We start from the raw sequence: 24,220 nt of genomic DNA, 5'->3' as shown, positions 1-24,220 counted from the left end.
TCTTTGCTTTGTTTCAAGCACATGGAATAGGTTGGAATAATATTTTCCAACAAAAATTGATCCAATTGCTCCCACAGAGTTTTCTTTCTGAAAATGAAGGAGCCTGGGATTAAAAATATACCTTAAGAAATCTATTGCTTCCTCCTCCCAGCCCATATTCACATAGAGATAACAAATTCCCATGACATAAAACTGACTCACAAATAACACTTTTTCACAGCTATGGCTTTGCTCTGCCAACATCTTATTATCTTAAGATACATTTGAATGTAGTTTGGGGGAGGGGATAAGACAATAATTTCTCTCAGATTTTGGTTAAACATTCCATGAATGTTCCATGCGAAAGTCCAAACTAAGTGAAATAAAACATATCCAGAGCTGCAAACAGAATTCTTAAAAGATGGAGTGGGACATTAGAAATTACACAAAGTTTTGAGTTTTAAGCTTTGACATACCTGAAATAGCTGAAGAAAGCATTTTCTTTGGTTGATTAGCCAAACCAATTGCTCACACTTCTAATCTTATTGAAGTTTGTGCAATTTGCATTTTTTTCTTAATGATTTTGGTATATAACCCAGGATTTATGCTAATGACAAGGACCTGCACCATGTAAATCATTACTGCTATTAGAATTTATCTTACAGCATGAACATGCAGTACTTATCCTGTTGCACTTTCATTTTATTAGAAAAGTTTGCAGAGTTAGAAGTCATTTGAAGTAATTTAATTCTTAAATGTTAATTAAAAATGCAATGAGTAATAGATTTTTGCCTTAGCACAGGCATAGCTCTAGTGCGTCTTTCAACAATATGAATTGAAAATGCAGTATGATTGGCCAAGTGAATTCATATTTTGGGAGAGGTCATGGCATGCAGTCTGCTTTCTAATCAACATTATTTCATGCCCCTTTAACACAAGAGGCAAGTATCAAAATGACTTTCAATAAGAGTAAATGTTTAAGCTGTGCTATAAGAGGAATAACCGCAGTCAAAATGATTCCTTTGTGAATTAATGGCCAACTGGGATTAATGGTCATTGGTTTCACCTCAGGCTCTCAATTAAACCCTAAACCTTAGTATTTCTTAATTGACTTTAGTTTTAACTTTTTAAAACAGCCTGACTTGAATCTTCTATCAGTAGCATAGTCAAGGGTGCAATAATAGTAATACATCAAAGTTGAAAACAACCAAAGGATGTAATAGAGGGGGTTAGACAGAATTGAAGAGGGTCTCTTCATGGCTAGTAGTATTGATAGCTATTACCCCCAGAATCAAAGGCAGTACTTCTTGAATAGCAGTTACCAGAAAAGCAAAGGTGGATGGAAGCTAAGGCTCTCTTGGGAGCTTCCCTGATGCAACTGGTCCAGTTGTGGGACTAAATGGAACTTTGGCCTATCCTACACCAGTACTAAAATGAATGGCTTAAGCACATTTGTTTGAATATGTGATTTGCTGCACCGCTTCAATGACATTTGACTAAAGCTGCAATTGTATACACAGTTATTATGGAGTGAGCTCCACTGCATTCAGAAATTGTGAGCATATGTTAGAATCACAGAGTTGGAAAGTACCTTAGTGACCATCTAGTCAATCCTCTGCTCAGTTCAGGATCCAGTACAGCATCTCTGACAGGTGGTCTCCAGTCTCTAAAGAACTATAGAGAAGGAGAACTCTCCACATCATGTAGCAGCCTGTTCTGCTGGCTGAGAGGTCATACATTCAGGTTATACATTCAGCTCTCTTTTCAGCTAGCTCCAATTTGTCACTGCCCAATTTGTCACTGTCCAGGACAAAATATTCCAAATGGTTTCTGACCAGACAGAGTAGAGGGAATAAATATTTATACAAATATTATTTCACAACATCAAATATTATTTCACAACATGAAGACCAATTAAAAGAAATAGTCAGGGCTCTTTATAGATTCTCTAGCAGCATAAAACCAGAGAACAACTACTGGATTCCACTAACATCCTGGCCCTGGTGCCTGGGGGAAGAGCCAGATCTTCAAGATCTTCTGGAATACCAGCAGGGTTGGGGCTATCTGAATCTCTATTCCATAGGGCAGGTGCTGTGACAGAAAAGGCATGTCTCTTGGATCCTGCTAAGTGTTGTTGCTTCACAGATGGGACCCAGAAGCATGGTCACCTTGCCAAATCTGATGAGACAGGCTGAAATCACTGGAGATAAGTGGTGCTGCAAATAATTGGGCCATGTGCTATACAGGGTTTTAAAGGGGACAACCAGGACCTTCAATTGTACCTAAAAGTCTACTGGAAGCCAGTGCAGCTTCTGTAGCAGTGGTGTTACATGGGCATACTGTGATGTGCCCAAAACTGCATGCGCCATCCCATTCTGGACCAGCTGAAACTTCCCAATGCTTTTTTAGGGAGTCCCACATACAGTGCATTGCAATATCCCAACTGGGAAGTGACTAAGACGAATTTCTTCTTATCATCTGGACTCTGTGCTCCTGCTAATGCACCCCAAGATCTGCAAACCTGATAGGCATCCCTTCTATTCTCTCATTCAAGTCATTGATAAAAAGGTTGAATAGCACAGGACCTAGCACAGAGCCTGGGGCACTCCATTTGATTCTTTCTTCCAAGCTGAAATGGAGCCATTAATGAATATTTTTGGGTCATTCAGCCAACTTTGGAGCCATTGATGAAATGGAGCCATTAATGAAAGTGGTCATTCAGCCAACTTTGAATCCAACGGTATCTTCCAGCTCACGTATTACAATTTATGAAAGAGAATATCATGAGACTCTCTGTTGAAGCCTTTGCTAAGATCCAGATACATGATATCTTCAGCATTCTCATGACCACTCAATTAATCACTCTATGAAAGAAAGAAATAAGCTTACTCTGGTACAATTTGTGACTAATTCATTCTGGTCTCTGTTAATTGTAGCGTGCCTATCCAATAATCTGTTTGAAGACCTTTCTCAGTATAGACACTGAACCCTCCTGCTTCCTCTTTCTGAAGATAGGGATGGCATATGCTCTCATCCAGGAGTTCTCAAAGATGACCCAGAGTGCTGCTAAAATCAGCTCTCCTAGCCCACAGATTATAATCTATCTGGCCCTGGAAACCTGAATTTGTTTGAATTAGCTAAATTCTCTGTTGCCTTCTCCTTGTCTATTCTAAGCTAGAGTTCCCTCATTCTCCCAGTGATATAACAACACCCCCCCCCCCACACACACATATATGTATATATAAAGATTGTTTCTATCCCACCTTTATTATATTTATAAGTAACTCAAGGTGGCAAACATACCTAATACTACTCCCTCCTCCTATTTTCCCCACCACAAAACCCTGTTTTGAACTGGGCTGAGAGAAAGTGACTGCCCCAAAGTCACCCAGTGGCTTTCATGCCTAAGGCAGGACTAGAACTCACTTTCTCCTGCTTTTTACCCTGGAGCCTTAACCACTAGACCAAACTGGGTCTTTTATTCTCTTGGCTTTCCTTTTTTTCCCCATTGTACTCAAAGAACCCTTGTTGTTTGCTTGTTTTTGGTATTTCTTGCAATCTTCATTCTTAGTTCGTTCTTAACTTCAGCTTCTCTTACAGAGTTCCTATAGTTTCTGGAGATTACATTGTATTCTTCTTTGGTTATATTCCCCTCTTCAGGTTTCCTTAGTAACTCTAAGCAGTGGTCTTCCAAGTCACTCAATAATTTAAAACTTTAAAAAGCCTGCTCCCAGGTCTCAATATTCTGTATCTGAAGAACAAGCATTTGGTCACTTATTTTAACTCTGTATATTTAGCAGTCCTTGGAGATGCAGCCAAGAAGTCCCATTCTAAGTATACACTCTGTTCACTGAACACAAAACTTCTGGCTAGCAGGCCTGTGCCAGCCTTTGACTGTACTTTCTTAAATTGGTCAGTTAATAAGCAAGCAGATTTTACACAAGAGTTGCAGCGTTGCTTATTATGCAAGTATTATGCTTACTGATGTTAATTAATAATGTTTATTTCATAGTGAAGATGCATGTTTAGAACATTAAGAGTTTGGCTACTGGATTCTGTATACATTTAGTAAAGAAACATCTGGGAAGCCACGTACTCGATAACACTCCCAAATAGGTTTGCCTTGAGGCAGGCATTTCAACGTGTGTCTCTAAAAACTGACATTTGAAATTCTCTTTGATACTACTTACAAGATATTGTATGTACAGACTTGCTTAAAATGATAGGAGAGCTTTCTTTTTAACTGCCTTTAAATAAAATGATCCACATGATGCCTTTCCAAATTAAGAAAGGGATTTCCAAATTATTGGTTTCATGTTGTTAGGATTTCATCCAAAATTCTTGGCTAAACCGATTCAATTAAAATGGTAAAATGAGGTTCTTCCTCTAATATAGTAAAGTTTGGGGTGGGAATGTGTTGAATTACTTTGATCAGATTTTGGAATAATTTTACTGGATTACTATTGTACTAAAGGCATAATTTATAGCAGCTGACATAAGCTGATCTTTGTATAAGAGCCGTATATTTAACAATAGCAGGAAAATAAAAAAATGTCAGAGGAACTAAATCTGCTCTATTTATTATTTAGTTCATAAATGCATCTTATTTAATCTTTTGAATCCTGGCATGCTCTAAATAGTAAGTGTTCAAATAATATTTAGTATACACAGGAGAGAAAGCTCGGAGTAATACTTCTGACCTGTGATTTTTTTTTTTAACGGTGACCTCTCCATAACCCCAAATGGCCTACATGGAGTGTACTCTAGGATCTAGTACTTAGCAAGTCTGCCAAGTACCAAGTATGTGATGCATTTTTTTGTCTGCAAGGTAGTTTTGGTCTTGTAGTGCAACTTTAAAATTAATTTAAAAATTGATATTAGTCTGTTCACTGTCCACTTATGAACAAGTCCACTGGAAATGAGAATCAGTAATATAAATGATGGCAACTTTAAAATATTCCATACAAACTGACTTTCCTCAAATCTGGCCTTCCCAATCTGACACCTTTTAGGTAGGTTGGAATTTTATCTCCCAGAATTCCATTGGCCTAACTTTGCTAGGGTTTAATTTTAATACTGTGTTTAATTTTTTTTTGTTTACCATGTTGTTTGAACCCAACCTTTGTAGTTTGTAAACTTCTGCTTATAGTTTAGTGTGTTGGGTAGGTCAACTGAAACTATAGTAAAGCATACTGTGTGAACGGGCAATGCATTACTAGAACATACTGAATTATCCTGAATTTTAAGAGGATATCTTAAATTTGCTACTTAGGTTCTCTGACCTACAGGTTTCAGCCATCCAAATCTCTGTTTTTTGTGAACATTCCTTCCAAGTCTTAGTTTTTTATGTACTGTTTATCGCTAGATTTGCTTTTCTGTCTATACTTCTACAATCCATAGTTTTTCCAATTCTCTGTTTTTCAGGCAATTACCTACTTTGTCCACTTTTGTGGCTTTATAAACTCTAGGCCTACTTCCCAGGCAATCATTTCTCTCCTATTCCCAAGGCTTTAGGCATTTTTGATCTACATTGCATGCTAAGTTCTTGTAGATCCAAGAACTAATCATCTGGGATGTTTGATTACTACAAGGCAAATTTCTTGCCTTTGTTTCCAAATGTGTTCCAAAGGAGAAGAGTACCTGTAGAACATTGCTGTTCAAACCATTCATATCTGAGACAATGTAAACAGTAAAGTCTTGTTATTACAGACTGAGACTTTATTCCAAGATCAAGTTACTGTTTGTGTAAAAACTTCCTGGATCCATAAATGCTCCATCTGTTGCTATTGATGGGATTGTCCTTCCTCTGAAAGAGCTGGCATGTAATCATGTGATTCTCCTGGACTCATAGCTCTTGCTATAGGAGTAGGCAAAAGCAGTGTTCAGAAGAGCTTTTGGTCAGGTTCAGGTGCTGTGCCAGGTTCAACCTTTCCTGGACTAGGAGTACCTGAAGACAGTGACTCATGCCCTTGTCATCTCTTGGTTAAACTATTACAATTCCCTTAATGTGGGGCTGCCCTTGATGGGCCAGAGCACAGAATGCAGTTGACTGTTGACTGGCATCAGCTGCTTGGTAGGGCAACACCTATCCTTTGGAAGCTTCATTGGTTATTAGTAGGTTTCCTGCCCAGTTGAAGATATTGGTCATTACCTATAAAGCCTTTTGGCCTTGCAAAATTCAGGAACTTCTCCTTCAGGTAGAGTCTGCCTGCCCTATGTGCTCTAACTAGGAAAGATTGCTTCAGATGCCTACTTCTCAGGATATCAGAGGGAAAGAGACTTAAAATGAAACAGCTTATGTCACCTAGAATCTAGTGAATCAGGCAGCAAATGTGTGAAAGTTTATGGTATTTGTAAGAGCAGATGCTTGGTAGGTCTGTATGAGAACATCATTCACATTTCTGTTTTCTGGCTTAGCATAATTCATTTGCATGCTCCACAGAACATTCTCTCCATAAAATATTATTTGGTTGTAATGTTAAATGGCATGATTACAGCATTGTAAAAAAAAATGCCGTAGTCTTTTTTTAATCTTTAGACTTGATGTTTTATAAAGAAAAAAAATGCACACAATACATAGTTTACAATATGGAAGACAATTTGAAATATTTGAAATCATTTGGAAGTTGCTAAATGTGTGAAACTAGAATGAGTACAATTCAATAGCCTTTATGACTTATTTTTTGACTTTATATAGACTCTTCTAATTTTTTAAGAGTCTATATAAAGTCAGAAAGCTACGGTTACATAGATTTTGAACTCACTATACTATGTAAATTCCAAATTATGAGCACCTCATTTTATTTATCTTTCCAAAATAAATTTAATATTAAATCTCCAAAAATCTCAAGATTATATGAGGCTTGAGAAGGATTTTCAACATCTTTGTAGATAAATTTGATTTCACTTATTTTAGTGAGAAGGGCTTAGGAAAAATACTGGGCCATCATGTAGACTGCTGTTACAGCTTTCACAAAACAAAATGTAGTTGTACCACTTCAAGCAAATTCAATTTTATCTTTAAAGCCTTTTCAGTTTTCTATAAGAACAATGCAGCAAGGCTGTTTCATTTCCCCCCATTTGCATGCCATTAACAACAACCCAAATGTTGCTTTTTTTGCTTCTTTAGTAAAGTACACACTGTAGATTTCTTCTGCCATTTTTAAGTGCAAGCAAGCCAACCAGCCTGTTGCATCATGTTGAATACAAATGACTTACTGACTTACAGCTGTTTGAAATAAGGTCCTGATGAAAAGTTTGATCTTCCAAAGAAACGGCAAAAATTGCAGGGTCATATTTGCCAAATAGCCAAGATATAGCAATGCAGTATTTCTGGGTGGGAAAGGAGCAAGAGAGCTGTTTATTTTAATAAAAGACAGAGAAGGATTATTCCTTTTTTTAAAGCAAAAATATTTATTTGAAAGAATTGGTGTCTGGAAAAACTCAGCAACTCACAACTAGGCAGAATGATCTAATGGATATATAAAGGCATGAAGTATTTAACAAAATATCCATGGTTGCCATAATGCTCACAGACACCTCCTTTGGTATTCACCAAGAGCCCTGTTTTTCTTGGCAACTTTTTGAAAATAGGATTTTTTTTTTTAAGGGTAAGAAAATAATTGTAAGAAACATGCTAGGTAGTTGGAAATGCTCTAAAGTGAAGTGGTAGCCTCTAATTTCCCTTCTTTCCCTCTGAACATTCTGGACTCCATGTTGACATGCACATGTTTGGATAAGTGTGAAATATGTGTATGAAAAAGGAAGGACATAAGAAGAGTGATTCCAGATGAAATGGAAACATGTCTTGAAAGATGATCCTTGAATGGGGTGTGGGTGGGGAGAAAACAGAAGGAGAAAGGAAACGATAGGAAGAAGGAAGTGGAAGAGCAAGCGAGTGAGAGAAATTTGGGATTCAGAATCTCACTTTGCCTAGATTCAGGTTGTTGAGAGAGTTATATTTTGGCCACATCAGTTTAATTTCTATAAAATGGATGTCTTCTGTTATATCTAAGTTAGAGGGCATGTTATGAATGAGTACTGTCCCTCAAATATTTTATTTGAATTCTAAATGTGCCACTAGTAGAAAGGGTGAATTTAGTATGTGAACCAGAGATATGAATACATGACCTACAGTACATACCAATCTAGAGATTAAAATGAATTCTACATAGAATTCCTGATAGGAATGAATGTGGCTATTCTGCTTCAAGTAATCCTGTGTAGGATGGAAAAACAGCAACATACTCTTTACAGAGCCTGGAATTGCTATAAGCTCACGAAGAATTTTAAATATATAGAAGGGAATTCTAGTTTCCCCTATAAAGTCATAAAAGTAAGTGTGAGCCCCATCATCAAAGGATTTTAAAGAAAAAATGGACTGAAGAGTTATTGGATTGGAAACCTTTCCCCCAAAGCAGCTATAACATGTAATCCTGGTCTGCTAATCCTTGCTATCTGAACCAACTAGCTAAACCTGAATGTATGTCCTTTTTGTTATAGTTTTCTATGCTTATGAACATGACCTTTAACATGTGGATTATAAATGCAAGGTACAGAGCTCTGGTTCTTAGCCATGTCCGCAACATGTTGTCTAAAGAAATCCTTTGCCTTAATTTTGTTCTGAAAAATCTCTTTGGAATACAGTTTGCCAGGAATACAGATTGCCAAGGCTCAAACAATGACCTACTTTATTTTGCTCTAAAACATCAGCATTAAAATGTCCATTACATCTGATACAATCCATAAACATGTCTAAGTTTTAATTTCAAGATCTGATACACATAGTTTTTTTTTTTTAAAGATAAAAGCATTTCTACAATTTTAAGTTTTCACTTTTAACAACACTAGATTAGGTAACATATATACCAGTAATTAAAATTATTGTAAAAGTGTCAACTGTCTGGCTGTATGCCCCAAAAGCCAGGAAGTTCAGACTTAGAACAATGCACTGCTGGGTGACATGCTTTTCTACCCTCTTTTGGCACAAAATGAGCCTGGGAAAATGGAGATTTGACATTAATTACATCTGCATTAGCAAGATTTTTAACATTTACCAGGAAAAGATTTTGGGACTGAAGACGTTTTCTGTTTTTAAGGTGACTTTGCAATAGGGAGGAAAACTGAAAACCACACCTTTTGACCTCTACATTTCTTCTTTTGTTCAAAGTGCAAAGAGAAGCCATCCGGAAGGAAGAAAGATTACAGCTATCTATAAACTGTTTGACAGAGGCAGAAATGCTGATAATGTTTGGGCTGTGTCTGTATTTTTTGGCTGCTTGCATCAGCAGGGGGTTGAAGTAAAACAGAGACTCTTGACGTGTTTGTCTAAAGTGGTGGTAGGGTGATCCCAGGCAGTAAGAGTTCAGCTGAAGTTCAGGACAGATGTTGCCAGTAGTTTATACTTCAGGAAAGTAAAATTGCTTCCGGATTTGCCTTTTCCACCCTCATGGCTGAGCCATGCTGCCTCAAAGAACAGCAATGTCGGTAGGGAAGCAGTCTTTGAGCAAGATACCCCGATTACGATGACAGTCTAGTTCCTCGATAAAGCCATACCAATAGATCACTAACCCGGGACCAAATCTGCATTGAAAACAAAAGACCAGACATAATTATGCATAATAGGAATCACATCTATCATCTGCAAAGGTTTAGAATTATAAATTTTAGGGAAACACAGAAAAATAGTGGAGTACTTTATAGAGATATGAATATTAAACTCTCACTCTACCTTTAATGGAAGGCCAATTTTTAATCTCAATTTTTTGCCTTTTCTTGCCTAATGATGATAGATTAATAAGAATCTTAATCATATTTAATTACTACAGTAGTTATAGAGGGCTCATTTGTTTCAGATAGCATTTCAGGATTAAAATAATGGGGTTCCAAAAGGGGAAAAAAAGTTGTTTGCTCTTTAATATACATACTGAAAGTCAGCAGAAGGACCTATCAAGGCAAATTATTGCTTGTTCTAGGTGTCTCCTTACTGTGTGGAAGCAACTGCTCAGATCACCATCAGGCAATTGCAGACATGGCTTCTTTTGCCCATGAGGAAGTTCAGGCCCTCAGGAGTAATCACGATCAATCAATGTGTACAGCTAGATGTTTTGCACATCAGTTTCACCTTTTTCCTATTGAGAGCACTTAATTAGAGGGAAGCCATACTTTTGGTGTAGTGTTGCAAGAATTTTACAGCGAAATCATAAATTATGGATGCTCGGTTTGTAAAAGGATGTCTAAAAACACAGCAGCTTTCTATAATCTAATGTCATGGCAGGGTGTACGACTTGAAGCCAAAAACCTCTTTTTTTCATTCTGTGATTTACTGTATAGCCTAGGTAACCTGCCAAAAACAACAGCAACAGTATAGGAGGAGCTGTTAAGAGATCATATATACAAGTTCAATGTTATGTCATGTAATAGTCTGCACACAATGCTGTAGTCAGCCAATATGGTAGCCAGCTTTTGTTAATGTTTTAACTATAATGGAAATGTCTCAAGGGAGCAACAGTCATTTCAGTGCTCAATAAGTTGATAATGCAACTATTCAAAACTGTGGGCAACATCAGACATTGTTGTTTCAAGGCAAAAATGGAAAGAACTTGCCCCAAGTGCAGAATGACTAGCGAACACGTATTTCAAAAAGGACAACGCCTAGTTGGCTCCCTTGATTGTTTTGATTGGGTCTTCCTGCGATCCCAATGTTTAATTTTGCCATTTGGGGATTCACAGATATTACCTTCTAATGTTTTCAGCAGCAGTTGCCTGTGCCCGGTGCTGACACCACATCTTTCATTCGGAAAACCTCGGGTGTTTTAGAAAGACAGGTGCTAAATAAAGACTAGCGTTGTAGATTTAGCTGTACTAAATAATTCTTTCTAAATGTTCACTGGCAGTAAGGCCAGATTACAGTTGTCTTCAATCAATTTGTGTCAAGGAGAAGTCAAGAGTGCCTTCTCCTCCACTTGTTCTTTGAATGGGTTGCCACTGGATTGTAGTGTATTGCAGCATAACAAAATAGGGATGTTCACTAGAGAATTGGACTTTGGCTATGGATTGGATGTTTTGCTAAAACAGCTGAATATGGCTTCATGTGGAAAAACTCTACACAAATACAAGCTTGCTGCATTAAGATTGCCACCATATTTCAATTTTAGAAAAAGTAGATGCTCTAAAAAGTATATGAAATGTGCAATGTGTTGTGTGGTGTGCAAATTTTATTTTGGCTTTACTATAGCAATAAGTGAATGAGTTATTAAATTAGTTATGGTTCTTTTGGTTACTCGCACCAGAACTAACTGGGCCTGGAGTCATGTTAAAACCAAAAGTTTACCTTCTAAATCAGTACTTACAAGTCTCTATTACCCAATAATTGGACATATTATGTGAAGACCTAGCTCTCTGGAGATGTTTATAAAGGTGGGAAAAGTAGAAGGAAAGAGAAGAAGATGTTCACCAGCAGCAAGGTGGATGTATTTAGATATAGCAACAATGGATACACTATTAGAAGACTTAAAGGACCAGGTTGGGGCCAGATCATCCATAAGAAAAGCTATGTGGTTGTTACAAATTGATGCTGACTTGATGTCACATAATCTATCAATTACTCAGGAGGTATCTGCTATTAGAAATAATAATACCCCATCCCCACTGATATAGCAAATCAGCATTTGCTTCTGAGCAAATGTGCTGAGCGCAACCTGTGCATCACTAACACGATGTTCAGACTTGCAAACAAGTACAAAACTATCTGAGTGCATTCCAGGTCCAACACTGGCACCTACTTGGCTATGTCATAGTATGTCAGCACAACCTTAAACACGTCACCCTCACCCGAGCCATGTGAGGTGCTGAGTGCTGGACAGATCACAGGCTGGTCTGGTCAATCCTCAACCTGCACATAGCCCCTTTACATCATAAGCAGCCAAGGACTGTCAGAAATTCATTCAACATTGGCAGACTGTAAGACCCAGGCCAAGTCCAACATTTCCAAGATGTACTTAATGAAAAACTGTCCAGCAATTTACCCTTGTAGGAACCTGTTCTGAAAAGTGGACGCAGTTTAAAGATGTCATCACACAGACTGCAACAACTGTACTTGGACTAAAAACCTGGGTGCATCAAGTCTGGTTTGATGAAAACCATGAGACCATTTCAGCAGCCCTCCAGGCCAAGAACAAGGCATATGCCGACTGGCAGAACGATGCAGCATCTGTCTCAAAGAAAGACAAGTTTAAGTACCTGCAGTCCAAAGCAGAGACAGAACTGCAAGAAATGCAGGATGAGTAGTGGCAGAGAAAGACTAAGCAGGTGGAATGCTATGCAGACATGCATGCCACCAGAGAGTTCTTCAGCACCATAAAGTCATTTTATGGTCCTTCTAAATCAGAATGCTCCCTCCTACTGTCATCTGACGGGTCGAGCCTGATCAAAGACCAAGAAGGACTGAAAAACTGCTGGACTGAACACTTTTCCAACCCACTCAAGAGGCTGTCCACAGGTGATCATGATGTCTTACAGATTTCTCAGCTGCCAGTCTTGGATGCCCTAGACCTGCCTCCCTCTACTGATGAGATCAAGAAAGTGATCTCACAGATGACCTCAAATAAAGCAACAGGACAGGACAAAGCACTAGACCCAAACACCTTACAGGCATTCCAAGACATCTTGGAAGACATTTGGTCCACAGAGGAGATGCCTGATGACTTCTGCGATGCCCTCATTGTGGCTCTCTACAAAATAAGGGAAGCAAATCAGACTGCAGAAACTACAGGGGCATCTCACCGCTGTCCATTGTTACCTGACGTACATTCCCTCCTTCAGCCCTGGACCCCACATGACAACATGCAAGCAAAGAAGAGATTGAACAGGATTGGGGCTAGCACACAACCCTGTATTACGCCATTGGAAATGGCAAATGTAGGCAAGATCTTTGCCCGCATTCTCCTGAACAGACTTGTCACTGTCTAGGAAAGGAACCTCCCAGAGGCGCAGTGTGGCTTTCGGCCAGAACGGAGTACAGCAGACATGATATTTGCACTGAGGCAAGTCCAGGAGAAGTGCATTGATCAGAACAAGCCTCTTTATCTTCATTGACCCGACAAAGGCATTTGACACTGTAAACAGGGATGCAGCAAAGGCAACTAGAAGCTGCAGCTGCTGACAGAACCCACTGGTGAGCCCTGTGCTTTGAAGCCTCCACCAACTTTGAAGACAGGCCCTGCCAAAAACTCTTAGAAAACTGCTGTGTGGCATCACAGAATAACCACAGTTAATACAACAATAGACTTCCAGTGCCCCCATTGTGCTAGACTCTGCACTTCCAGACTGGGATTGCAGAGCCACCTCCATGTCCACAGATGAACTGCACAATAGCATGTCTTTTTCGAACCTGAAGGACTACATACATTCGCTACATAAAATTAAAACTTTCTCTGCCAGTACATCAGTGGTCATTGTACAAAATCAAAAGTCTTTGCAACATACATGATTTTAATTCTCTCTCTCTTACCAAAATCTCTCTCACAATGGAAGGAAACACACACAGAGGCACATACACACAGAGCAGGCCTAAACCAATCTAATCCTTGGATATTTTCTTTTAGCACCCTTATCCAGTGTTTTTCAAGTTATATACTTGCTGACCACTCTCCACTTTCATCCCCTAATTTGGAGGCAGATGGGATGATCGTCTTTTCCAGAGATTACAAGTGGGAAACACTATGACTGATTCCCGTAGAAGGCTGCCTGCTCCATCCTGAAATGACTGGGATTGGATTTCCAGTCCTGGCCATTTGGAGATAACCTTTTATTCCAAATGGAAGAGATATCTGGGATATCCAGTTATGTGGCAATTCTCTGTCTACAGGAAGATGGGAATATTAGAGTATTTCAGTGGAGGTTGTGTTGGGATACTTGAATGGATCATGGGTGGGATTAATGTGTCATACAAACACCTAAACCTAATTGCCCTGGTTTTATTTGGGGCAAAAGTGCCTTCCCCCCAGTCAGCCATGTTGTGGGTTGATATGTGATGGAAGGTGTCCCTGGAATGGAAGATGTACTAATCAGGCAGTTAGAATTAATGGCAAATGTTAAGCTTCTGTGTGAATCAGAGCTTGCAACATTGTGGCTTTTCTTCTCTAGTTTTTTTTTTTTCCTCTTTCCCTTCAGTGCTCATTGCTGACCAATGAGGAAGGGACTGATGATGTCATGTAGCCTGGCCAGTACACTCCTGGTGCAAAAGCTCATGAGATACCAGACACTTTCAGGTGTTAAGTGGGCAACTGCATTTCCCAAAGGTTGATTTTTGACCAAGCTAATGGGGCTGTGCACTAAGAGAACTATTAGAAAGGAGATGTGATTGGCTTAACGGGTGACTAGGTTAGGTATGATGTCCAAACATGGGCAGATTGTGGTACTGTTTTATTACAAAGAGGAGCAAACTTTTGGTGGCTAGGAGCCACATTTAACTTTCTTTGGGAAAGTGAGGCCCAAGCTGATGGGACAATGATGAAAGTGGCTGGGGCTACATAACACACATATGCAAGGGCCCCTGCCCCCTCCCATTTTTTTTTGGGGTGGGGGAGAACAGGAAGTTTTACTTGTCTTCTTCAAAAAAAACACTGTGAAATTTAGGACTTACACTCAACTTTTCACATATTTCCTAATCAAAAAGGTAGTGCACTGTGCTGCAAATTTTTAGCAATTGTTGTTAGAGGCTCTGGGATCCACAAAAAGTGGTTTTGGAGTGTATGAAACCTTGAGATCTCAGACTACCCTTCCCTGCTTCATTATACTGTGAGAGAAATCAAAGACTCGGATGACTTGGAGGCCCATGATCTGTTCTCCCAGCATAACAGGTTATGCCAAGGAGAGCATAAAAGCAAAGTCTCAAACACTGATGTACTTATTAATTGCAAAAAACTCAGTGCAAGCAAAGTGCAACAAAATATCCATTTTGAGAGCTTTTAATGGTCTTCTCTACATTCACAAAAGAACTTCTGCTAGTACTTCTGGTGTGAAGTGGAACAGCCAAGTCAGAGCAGCTTGGTTTTAGAGTTGAGACATTGCCTTGAATTTAATCACTCCTTTGATTCAATTTGAGGTGGTTTAGCAAAGGGAAGTGGCATTCCGGTTTGCACAGGCTTAGTAAAGGTTAAGCATTTTTCTGTGAATTCAGCAAGAAGCACTAATGCTGTACCTTAATCTTATGGGTATGGCACCACATATTGGTGGTGATGATAATTATACATGTAAGTGGATTGATATTGAGTGGGTCCATTCTTAGTATCTCTCCTTCTCTCTGTAATTCTGACACTAGCAAAAACCAGCAAATTTTCACATTGCATTGCATAGGGTTACCTGATCTGTGCTGCAAGAATCCGAATGACTATTAGATGGCACTAAAGAAATTAATGTCTGTATCACATTGCTGCCTTACAGTGTTGACTGGATTATATATTGGCTTTTTAATTGTAAATCACCCAGAGTCCTTTAGGAGTTACAGCCCAGGTTAAGTACCCCTAGCATTGTATCTGCTTCGGTGGAAAATTTTTTGCAGGTAAGTATTTTCTCTTCCCCAAAGGAAATTAATGCAAATAAACTATTGCATTTCTGAATCTATTCAGCTTTGGTTTAATTTTAAATTGTTCCATTAACAATACAATATTTTTAGCACATTGGTTGGCTCATGATACCAATTTGAATATAGAAACATGTTTTATTAATAAGTTCTCATTGTTCAAATTTTCTCTGGTTATTATGAGAAGCAACTTCCTCAAACTTCTTCCTTTCTCATTTATAAGAGGAGACCATATTCTTCTGATTTATCCATAATTCTCATATGTTTAAACTTGACAAACTATGGTTTATTCCAATTGTGGATAGTTAGTAAGCCAGGTTATCATGAATTCTTTCTGTTTTATTTGATTAGTACAAATGATCATGCATTGATTTCAAAAGCATGGAGAATAGCGGTCAATTTAGAAACTAAACTGTTTAAAACTTCTGTTATGCTTATGGTAGGAAGAGACCAATGTCCAAGCCTGTTCTTATAACCATAACTACAGTTTGTTAATAGCTCTGAAACTGGCTATTATGTCAATTGTAGGTCTGTCTTTTAGTCAGTGACATTATTCCCTAACTACTACACGGATTGCTTCTCTTCATAATATACATAGATTGATAGATTGATAGACAGACACACAGACAGACAGACAGACAGACATGCATGTGCGCACACATGCACACACACACACGTTCCTGTAAATTAAAGTTAGCACATGTACCACGTGCATACAACTCCTGTTCTAATTCATTGTTCAAAAAGACTTAAGCGAAGTACTTAAAACCAAAATTAACTTGTTGGCACATTTAGCATTTGGCACTGACTATCAGGAACTCCTGCTGCTAAGCACTAATTTCTCTCTCATTAGCTCACAGAGTCGGAAAATCACAAACAATGCCAGTAGTTAATTATTACTGCTTTAATTTGAAAAGTCATTTAACCTTTTTTCCCCTTTTGTGTCAACGGGAAGCAGTAAAGAGGTCAAAGATAGAAGCAAGAACCTCCCTTCTAAATTTGAATCTCAACCCCATTTTTCATAGATGCATAGATGTGATATGTGAAGAATCCAACTCAGTCTCTAAATTACAGAGTAAGTGTTGAAAATGTATTTATAGATTAACGCTTCTGTTTCACAATTTGGTGACTAACCTTTCTTTTGTTAGCACTTTAAAAAAAAGTTAGTTGTAGAGAGAGGCAAGAACTAAAAATGCACAAACTGTTGCTCAGAATTTTTTTTTTTAATTATTAACTCTGGAGTGAATTAATATCAGAATCAGAATCAATACAAACAGGAATGCAGTAACACTTTCCTATTCATATTTGCCAACAAATGAGAAGCATATTGTTTCTAATACCTGATGATTTAATGTACAGTCCTCACAACAAATAACCATCACTCTGTCCTTTACTAACAAGCAGAATTTTTATTTTTGCTGACATTTTCACAGTTTGCTTCGCTGGATCATCCCAGGTTCTAGAACAAAACTGGAGAACCAACAACCCTTTTGCACACCATTTGCAGCCTTCTAGCACCTTGAAATCCCATGTGATGAAATCACTGAATTTCAGCAGTGCAATTTTGGACTTGTTTTGGGCAAATTGAAAGGGTGAGAATGCAAGCAGCTTGCTTCCTGGAAAAAGAAAGAAAAAATAATATATTTTTCAGAGAGGAGTTGGTCTAGCCCCATGCAAATTTTGGCTGCCCTCTTCTGCATTTCTTCTGGCTCTGTATAAATACAATATAATAAATTACATAATAAAGAGTAGAAGGAGAAAACTTGTATCACCCATATGCTTGATAATTCTCAGAAAATTATAATAGATACTAATGTAATTAGAAAGCTGAACTAAGTATAAAGAAATCTAGGTTCAAATTCCCATAAAATGTGTTGGATGACATTGGGTGGGCAATAAATCCCTCATAAACTGACCTATGACATAGGATTGTTATGAGGATAACCAGGGAGTGGAGTACCGTATACATTATCTTTAGGACCTACCGGAAAGATTCAATATACATGTAACTAAAATTAATAATCGGATCCTTTGCTATCCTAAGCTTTCTAATCCTTGATAGGGAGTTCTGGTAGGCCACGAAGTTCCTAAATGGCCTGAAAAAGCCCATTCACTCAAATACCCTGATAACATTAGCGATACTGACCTTTCATTTCAAAAATATATTCAATGCACCCAGAATGTTTTCATTCAATGGAAAATATGAACAGCATACTTTATAGGAATATTCAAGAAGAAAAAAGTACTGCACTCTCAAACTTAGAAAGTATTAGATCATGTCTTTCCCACATTCATGTTTTTCTCTGGCTAGAATATCAATAGAGTTTAAATATGCAGAAGGACTCTCATGGAATGTCAATTTTTGATTTTTTGTATAATTATTTTGTATAATACAGTATTAAGATTGATAAAAAATGTATACATTTTTACTAACATGACAGTGTAAGCCAGGGTTTCTCAACCTTGGCAACTTTAAGACATGTGGACTTCAACTCCCAGAATTCCCCAGCCAGCATATGAGAAACTCTGGTGTAAGCTATGAATGAGCAAGTATCTTTCAGGGCCAGTGTGTGACATACTTTACATTTAAAGTGGAATTTTCAAACTCTAAACATGGTTGAAAGTTGTTTTTTATAACTGTCCAGTAATCCTTTAACCCATTTTAAAATCAATCATATAGTAAACCCTATTACTTAAATAGATATTAACTGCCAGACATCATTCTGATATACACTTTTTAACAAGAGGGATGAGAGCCCAGCAAGATAGGGAGAGATCACTGGAACTGTAATATAAATAAAGGAACATCATGGATCAATATATGCTTTTATTATAAATCATAAACTGCTTTTGAAAAACAGCCTATTATTCAGAAAAGCAAAATATACATTGGGGATCCACATCCTTAACTGATTTTGTACATGCAAAGAACGGTATGGCCTGTCTTGGGTCTGTGGGACGTGCAAATATGCTTTGTAGATTCGATTGCTTACATCTACTGAACCCTTTACACCACTGTTTTTCAACCTTGTGGCTATGCTGGCTGAGGAATTCTGGGAGTTGAAGTCCACACATCTTAAAGTTGCCAAGTTTGAAAAACACTGCTTTACACACATATATGTAATTTGAAACAGTCTTAACGTGAACAATATTTATACTATAATGGTATTTAATGCCTGTTGAAGATTGATGTACTATTGAAAATGTGAAGAGCATAATCATTAACTCTGTTGATGCTTACCTACACAACTGAACTTTGTAAACAAACATGGAAGTGAATTAAATCCTAGTTTACATCTGTCAATCTTCCATCAGAACGCCTGTTTTGTTGCTTGCCTGATAATGCTACTGTCTTTCCTATAAACTGCTTGGAAAATCAACCAACTCTCCTGCAGTGATGGTGGAAAAGGCAAGTCAAATAACTGTAAGTTTGATCCTCTTCTAAATATTACACCAGAAATTAACATCAGATATCACTTCCAACAGATTTTTACAAGCTTGGTATACCAAAGTGCATACATTTTGAATACTATTTAATTATAATGAACTGTTACATGCATAGTAAGCTGATTCTTAAGTAGAAGAAAGTATCTAAAACACTCTCTTTCCTGCCTGCCTGTGCCTTAAAATCCTGAAGACCTTTTCTAAATCCTTTTTTCTTTGTATGTGTAACGTAAGTTCCAAGGCAGGTCTTCAAAGCCCCTTTTGATTTACAATCTCTTTTTGATACAAGGACTGTATTTGGCTTTTGAGCAGCATATCAGGAGTCACATTCCAACAAGAAGGTAAGGCCAGGACAAAAAAGTGGTGAAAAAACAAAAATTAAATTGAATTAAATTTAAATGTAACCCATTAAACACCATCATTACTTCCCATGCATTTAATAGTTTCTATCTCCTATCCCAATACATGTTACAATTTAGTAGATATTTTTGGATGAGTTCCAAGGGGTGCACTGAAGACTTGGGAAGGCACATGAGGCTGAAGGACATCTGGCTGGGCATTCTTGCACTAAACAGAGGACTTTCACACAGCATTCCTAATATAAGGTTTCTGATACCAGGCTTTGACTGTTGCCTTTGTTCCAGCATTTTAATGAACTATGCAGTTTTTATAGTTTTTTTGCTGCCCTTGACTCTGTAATTTATTATTAATGATAATGTTTTGTTTCTGTTTTATTTAAATAATGTTTGTTTCCTTTTTTCCTCGAAAACTTTTATTGATCCATTTTCAGACATACATAAAATAATATAAAATAAAATAAGCAATTTATCGTACAAAAAAATGAAAGAAAAACTTTAAACAAGAAAATAAATAAAAAGAAGAAATAAACTGTACTTTCAGCTATATCCCAATTTCAGCTAATTTTGTATTTCTTTAAAGAGAAGAACTAAGTTTTGAATGTTAACCAAGCTTGCTCAATTTTTTTTCCCAAAGGGACAGATAATGTGGCATTTTCTGGTCAACCTAATATATAATTTTTTCAAAAATGGCTAACTCATGCATCTCTGAAATCCAACTCTTTATGTCAGGAATTACAGCATTTTTCCATCCATTTCTGGATGAACAGAAATTCTGAAATAACTAAAGCATCAATAGATAGTGACAATGTTGATGGGTACATTTGGTGTGGTTTGCAGCACCTCTAATTGTTTAAGACATTTTAAGGAAATTAAAATCCTCTATTATTTTCATGGTTACTTCTTTTCCAAGTCTTTAAAACTCTACTGAAAAATCTGGTGTAACTGTGCATAAAGCAGCTCCTTAAACAATTATAAATTGAGTTTAACTTTTCAACATGAAATAGATGTACTAACTTATCTGCAAGAAATAATTCAAAACTAAGACTTATAGAAAATAGGTATTAAGTATGGCTAAAGAAGTAGGAGATGATCCTCATAGATCTCAGTATAGTTTTGATAACTATTTTTCCCATCCATTTTCAGGGAATGGTTAAGATCTCCCTGCACATTCTATCATCCTAGAAACCCAACCATAGATGGCCTATTGATAGGCCTTCTTAAAAACCTTTCTGCAGACTGTCGTCCTTATTCTAGTCTGCCAATCTGCAGGTTCAAATTCATTTTCATCTAAATTTCAGTTCCACAGCCCTACCTGTTCTTTATTTATGCTAGTTAAAATAATAACTTTGCATTAAATAAGTTCCCATGGATCTCTGACATAAACAAAACAATTTGCTGAGGAATCTTAATAAAAATACAGCAATCAATGACTTAGATCCTAGGTACTTAGGATGTGGACCATGCATCTTATATTATTAGGGTATATACATTTGCAAGATTCTCTGCTTAATAATTGTTTATCTGGTGTTGGTACAAAGATGACAGAATTAAGTGTACCTTTGATGTTTACTCCCAAACTGCTGAAAATATATAAAAGGCTCCCAAACCTACTGTTTTTTTCTCTCCCAAAAGGCTATTTTAGGTTTTTTATTTCAAATTCTTTATGTCTTCCAAACTATTTTTAAAGCCTGCAGAAAAGTTTCTTATTGTCTATCTTCTTCAAGTTCCAAGCTATACTACTTCACTAGGAACAATTAGAAACATTTTTAAAAGAATGTAGTGGAGAGAGAATTTCAGGAAATGGCAGGCTGCAAACTTCCAGGGTGACAGAAACCATGAGACAAGCAATTGAGTAAGGTTAAACTGAGGTTTAGACAACCAAAGTACTGATCAACTCATCTTGCCATTAGGTGATTAATAGTTGTTTATTTTTAGAGCTTGAACTAATAGGCCATCCTGGGGCCAGTGCAAGATGATATTATCTAAATAACCACTGAGTGCCTTGTGCTAGCACTTCTTTCCTGTTCCTTTTATGAGCAGTTGATCTGGCTATAGCAAGGGTGGTAGATGTGCCAAAGAGAACATCAGCCTCACTACATGTATCATACTGTGTGTGTCACAGTTTGGAGGTGATTCTGAAACAGAATGTCCAGGCATTGACTAAGGAATTATTTCTCAGGAGCCAGGTCCAAACTGGTGTTTTCTACAAGCGCTTTTTCCTGAGGTCAATTCACCTTTAGTCACAAGAAAGTTCTCCCCCTGCTGGTCCTCTGCAATTGGCCTTAAAGAGAAAGGACTTAATATATACAATAATGTCTCCTCAACTCCCCTGCCTCATAAAACTACACAGACAGATTTTAAAGATATGCATTTAAACCATACTTATACACTTGTACACTGTTGTCAGCTGATAACTATATTCTGATCTGAAACCATAATCCATTTCATTATCAGCTGAAAAAAGAAAATGTTTTGTGTTACTTTCCAGTTAAAGACAACACACAAAATAGTAAAGTACAAACAAGGGCAATCATGTCTGGCTGCAAGAATTGGGACAACCGCTAGAATCCAGCAAAAAGTTAAAGAGTTTTCTGGGTCTTTTGGCTGCCCAAACATGGTAGCCTTGTCAGAAACAGGTAAGTTCAGGACTGAAATTTAGCCATGTCCAATCAAGAGTGGATTAGAGTTCTCTGACTGCCAAATGGTTCAAGAGAAAGACTGTGAATTTGGAAGTTGGAATGCAACAATTTTGATAAGATGTTTTTAAATGAGTTCATAGCTGACACAAGAAACATTTAATACACACACACACATGCACACAGAGGTAGTCCTTGCTTAATGACCCTAATTGGACCTGGCAACTTCAAAGTGGTCATTAAGCGAAACATCATGTGACTGTCCCACTTAGCGACAGCAGTTCTGGCAGTCCCAATTGTGGTCATTAAGTGAATCACCCACAGTTGTTAAGCAAAACATCACAAGACCACAACCTGAGACTTCCTACCAGCTTCCCCATTGACTTTGCTTGTTGGAAGCCGGCTGGGAAAGTCACAAATGGCAATCATGTGACTATGGTACACTGTGAGCATTGTAAATGTGGGATGGTTGCCAAGTGCCTGAATTGTGATCATGTGGCCCCGGGGACTCGGTGATGGTTGTGTGAGGACCAGTCATAAGTTACTTTTTTCAGCACCGCTGTAACTTCGAAAAGTCGCTAAATTAATGGTGGTTAAGTGAGGAATATATATATAAAAAGAGAGAGAAAGAGAGAGAAATGTTCTGGAAAGCAAGGTATGGCTAGGAAAAAGGCCCTGGTACAAAGGAGAAATTCTTTCTGTGAAACTGGGCATGGTGTATATGTTTTATGGCTAAATAAGGCTAATCAGTTCTAAATCTGTCAGTCATAGATACTCTCATTGCATTAAAACATATTTTAAAAGCAACCATAATAGATTAAGCATTATTTTAACCAAGTTCAAAAGGAAAAGAAAAAAATACAGTTTTGCTAATACTACTTCATTTCACTATGGCAACAGGAAAAAAATAGAAAATTCAAAAGATGGAAAGAGCTATAATTCCAACTGAAGAACTAAAAGTAAGGATTAAGATTGATTTATCATTCTAGGTAATTTATACATTGTAGAACTATTAGGGATTTTGTTTCTTTAAAGTACTTATTTGCTTTTATTTAACACACAAATTTTGCCTTGTTCAAATTTATGAAAATTTTGTTATGAAGAGGTTTTCACTTTTAAATATTGAAAATTATTTAGCAGAATAGGCAATCCTAGGGTATGATGGATTTTTAGATAGTCTGATAATCACATAAAAATAAACCACTACCTTTTTCATGTGATTTTAGTATGAAAAATAAAAGCTACAAGTGTAAATACTGAGTTGAATTGAACTATTTGACATAGACAACATCTACAACAATGAACCCTAAGTACAAAAATGGTTACAGCAAATAAAACAAAAGATCAATAAAGACATATTCAGGACAATCCTATGTGCCTGCTCAAAAGTAAATCCTATTGTGTTCAGTGAGAAAGATGGAGAGTTTCTGGCTGCAGCTTTAGACTCAACAAAATAAACCATAAAGGATTTTTTTAAACAAAATAATTATTTTGGATTAAAATTGTTTTTTGAAAAAAAAGAACATGGATCCAACATATAATCATGAATACAGAAATCAAATCCTATCCTATCCTATCCTATCCTATCCTATCCTATCCTATCCTATCCTATCCTATCCTATCCTATCCCATCCCATCCTATCCTATCCTATCCTATCTTATCCTATCCTTTTTTCCTAATTTGGAAGTGAGTAAATAAACAATGTTGCAATTGATTTGTCTCTACAAAGACAAAAAAGGCCAACAGATAGAGCAAAATTATTATTTAAAATGTATAGTTTAAAAGCTGATTGTTGTCGAAACACATTATGACAAAAATATTTTTCAAACATTCACAACAGTTAACTGAACTGGAGCAGGTTAAACTTCTAATGACTTCAGAAATATATATATATATATATATATATATATATATATATATATATATAGGTGTGTGTGTGTGTGTGTGCGCGTGTGAGAGAGAGAGAGAGAGAGAGATTGATTGCTTGGTATTCAAATCATTATTTTATTTTCTGATAAAAATCAGAAAAATCTGTCTGATAATTGTATACAGTACTTTTAAAAATGAAATCTTCATATCTTTCTGAGTACTGAAGATTATGCATTCATGTTACCTCAAAAAACAAGATTATATTTTTGCTAGAAGTAATGGCTCTAGAATCTTCCTGATTAGTTAAGACATAATGATTTCAATTACTGAGTCATTGTGACTAGTGATC

General features: G+C 37.1%; 1 protein-coding gene and 1 long non-coding RNA gene across 3 annotated transcripts in view; one reads left to right on the top strand and one right to left on the bottom strand.

Annotated features, from left to right (window-relative positions):
• The window catches only part of LOC112541189 (uncharacterized), a 116,600-nt gene that overhangs the window by 53,060 nt on the left and 39,320 nt on the right, over window positions 1–24,220 (top strand). The window lies entirely within an intron of this gene.
• Window positions 8,653–24,220, bottom strand: part of CDIN1 (CDAN1 interacting nuclease 1) — a 150,009-nt gene continuing 134,441 nt past the window's right edge. The window contains exon 11 of one of the 2 annotated variants that reach the window (XM_007421115.4): window positions 8,653–9,561. In XM_007421115.4, the coding sequence (XP_007421177.2) occupies window positions 9,447–9,561 (115 nt within the window). In that variant the 3' untranslated portion in view covers window positions 8,653–9,446. Of the gene's footprint in view, window positions 9,562–17,048; window positions 17,179–24,220 lie in introns of those variants that run through there. The other variant, XM_025169528.2, reaches the window with a different exon arrangement.

Source organism: Python bivittatus, unplaced genomic scaffold (genome assembly GCF_059951505.1).
Source record: "Python bivittatus isolate LINGU-HERP-01145 unplaced genomic scaffold, Pbiv_v1 ctg000480_np1212, whole genome shotgun sequence".
Lineage (NCBI taxonomy): Eukaryota > Metazoa > Chordata > Lepidosauria > Squamata > Pythonidae > Python > Python bivittatus.
Note: the sequence above shows the minus strand (reverse complement) of the source record. Positions and strands in the feature narration are given on the sequence as shown.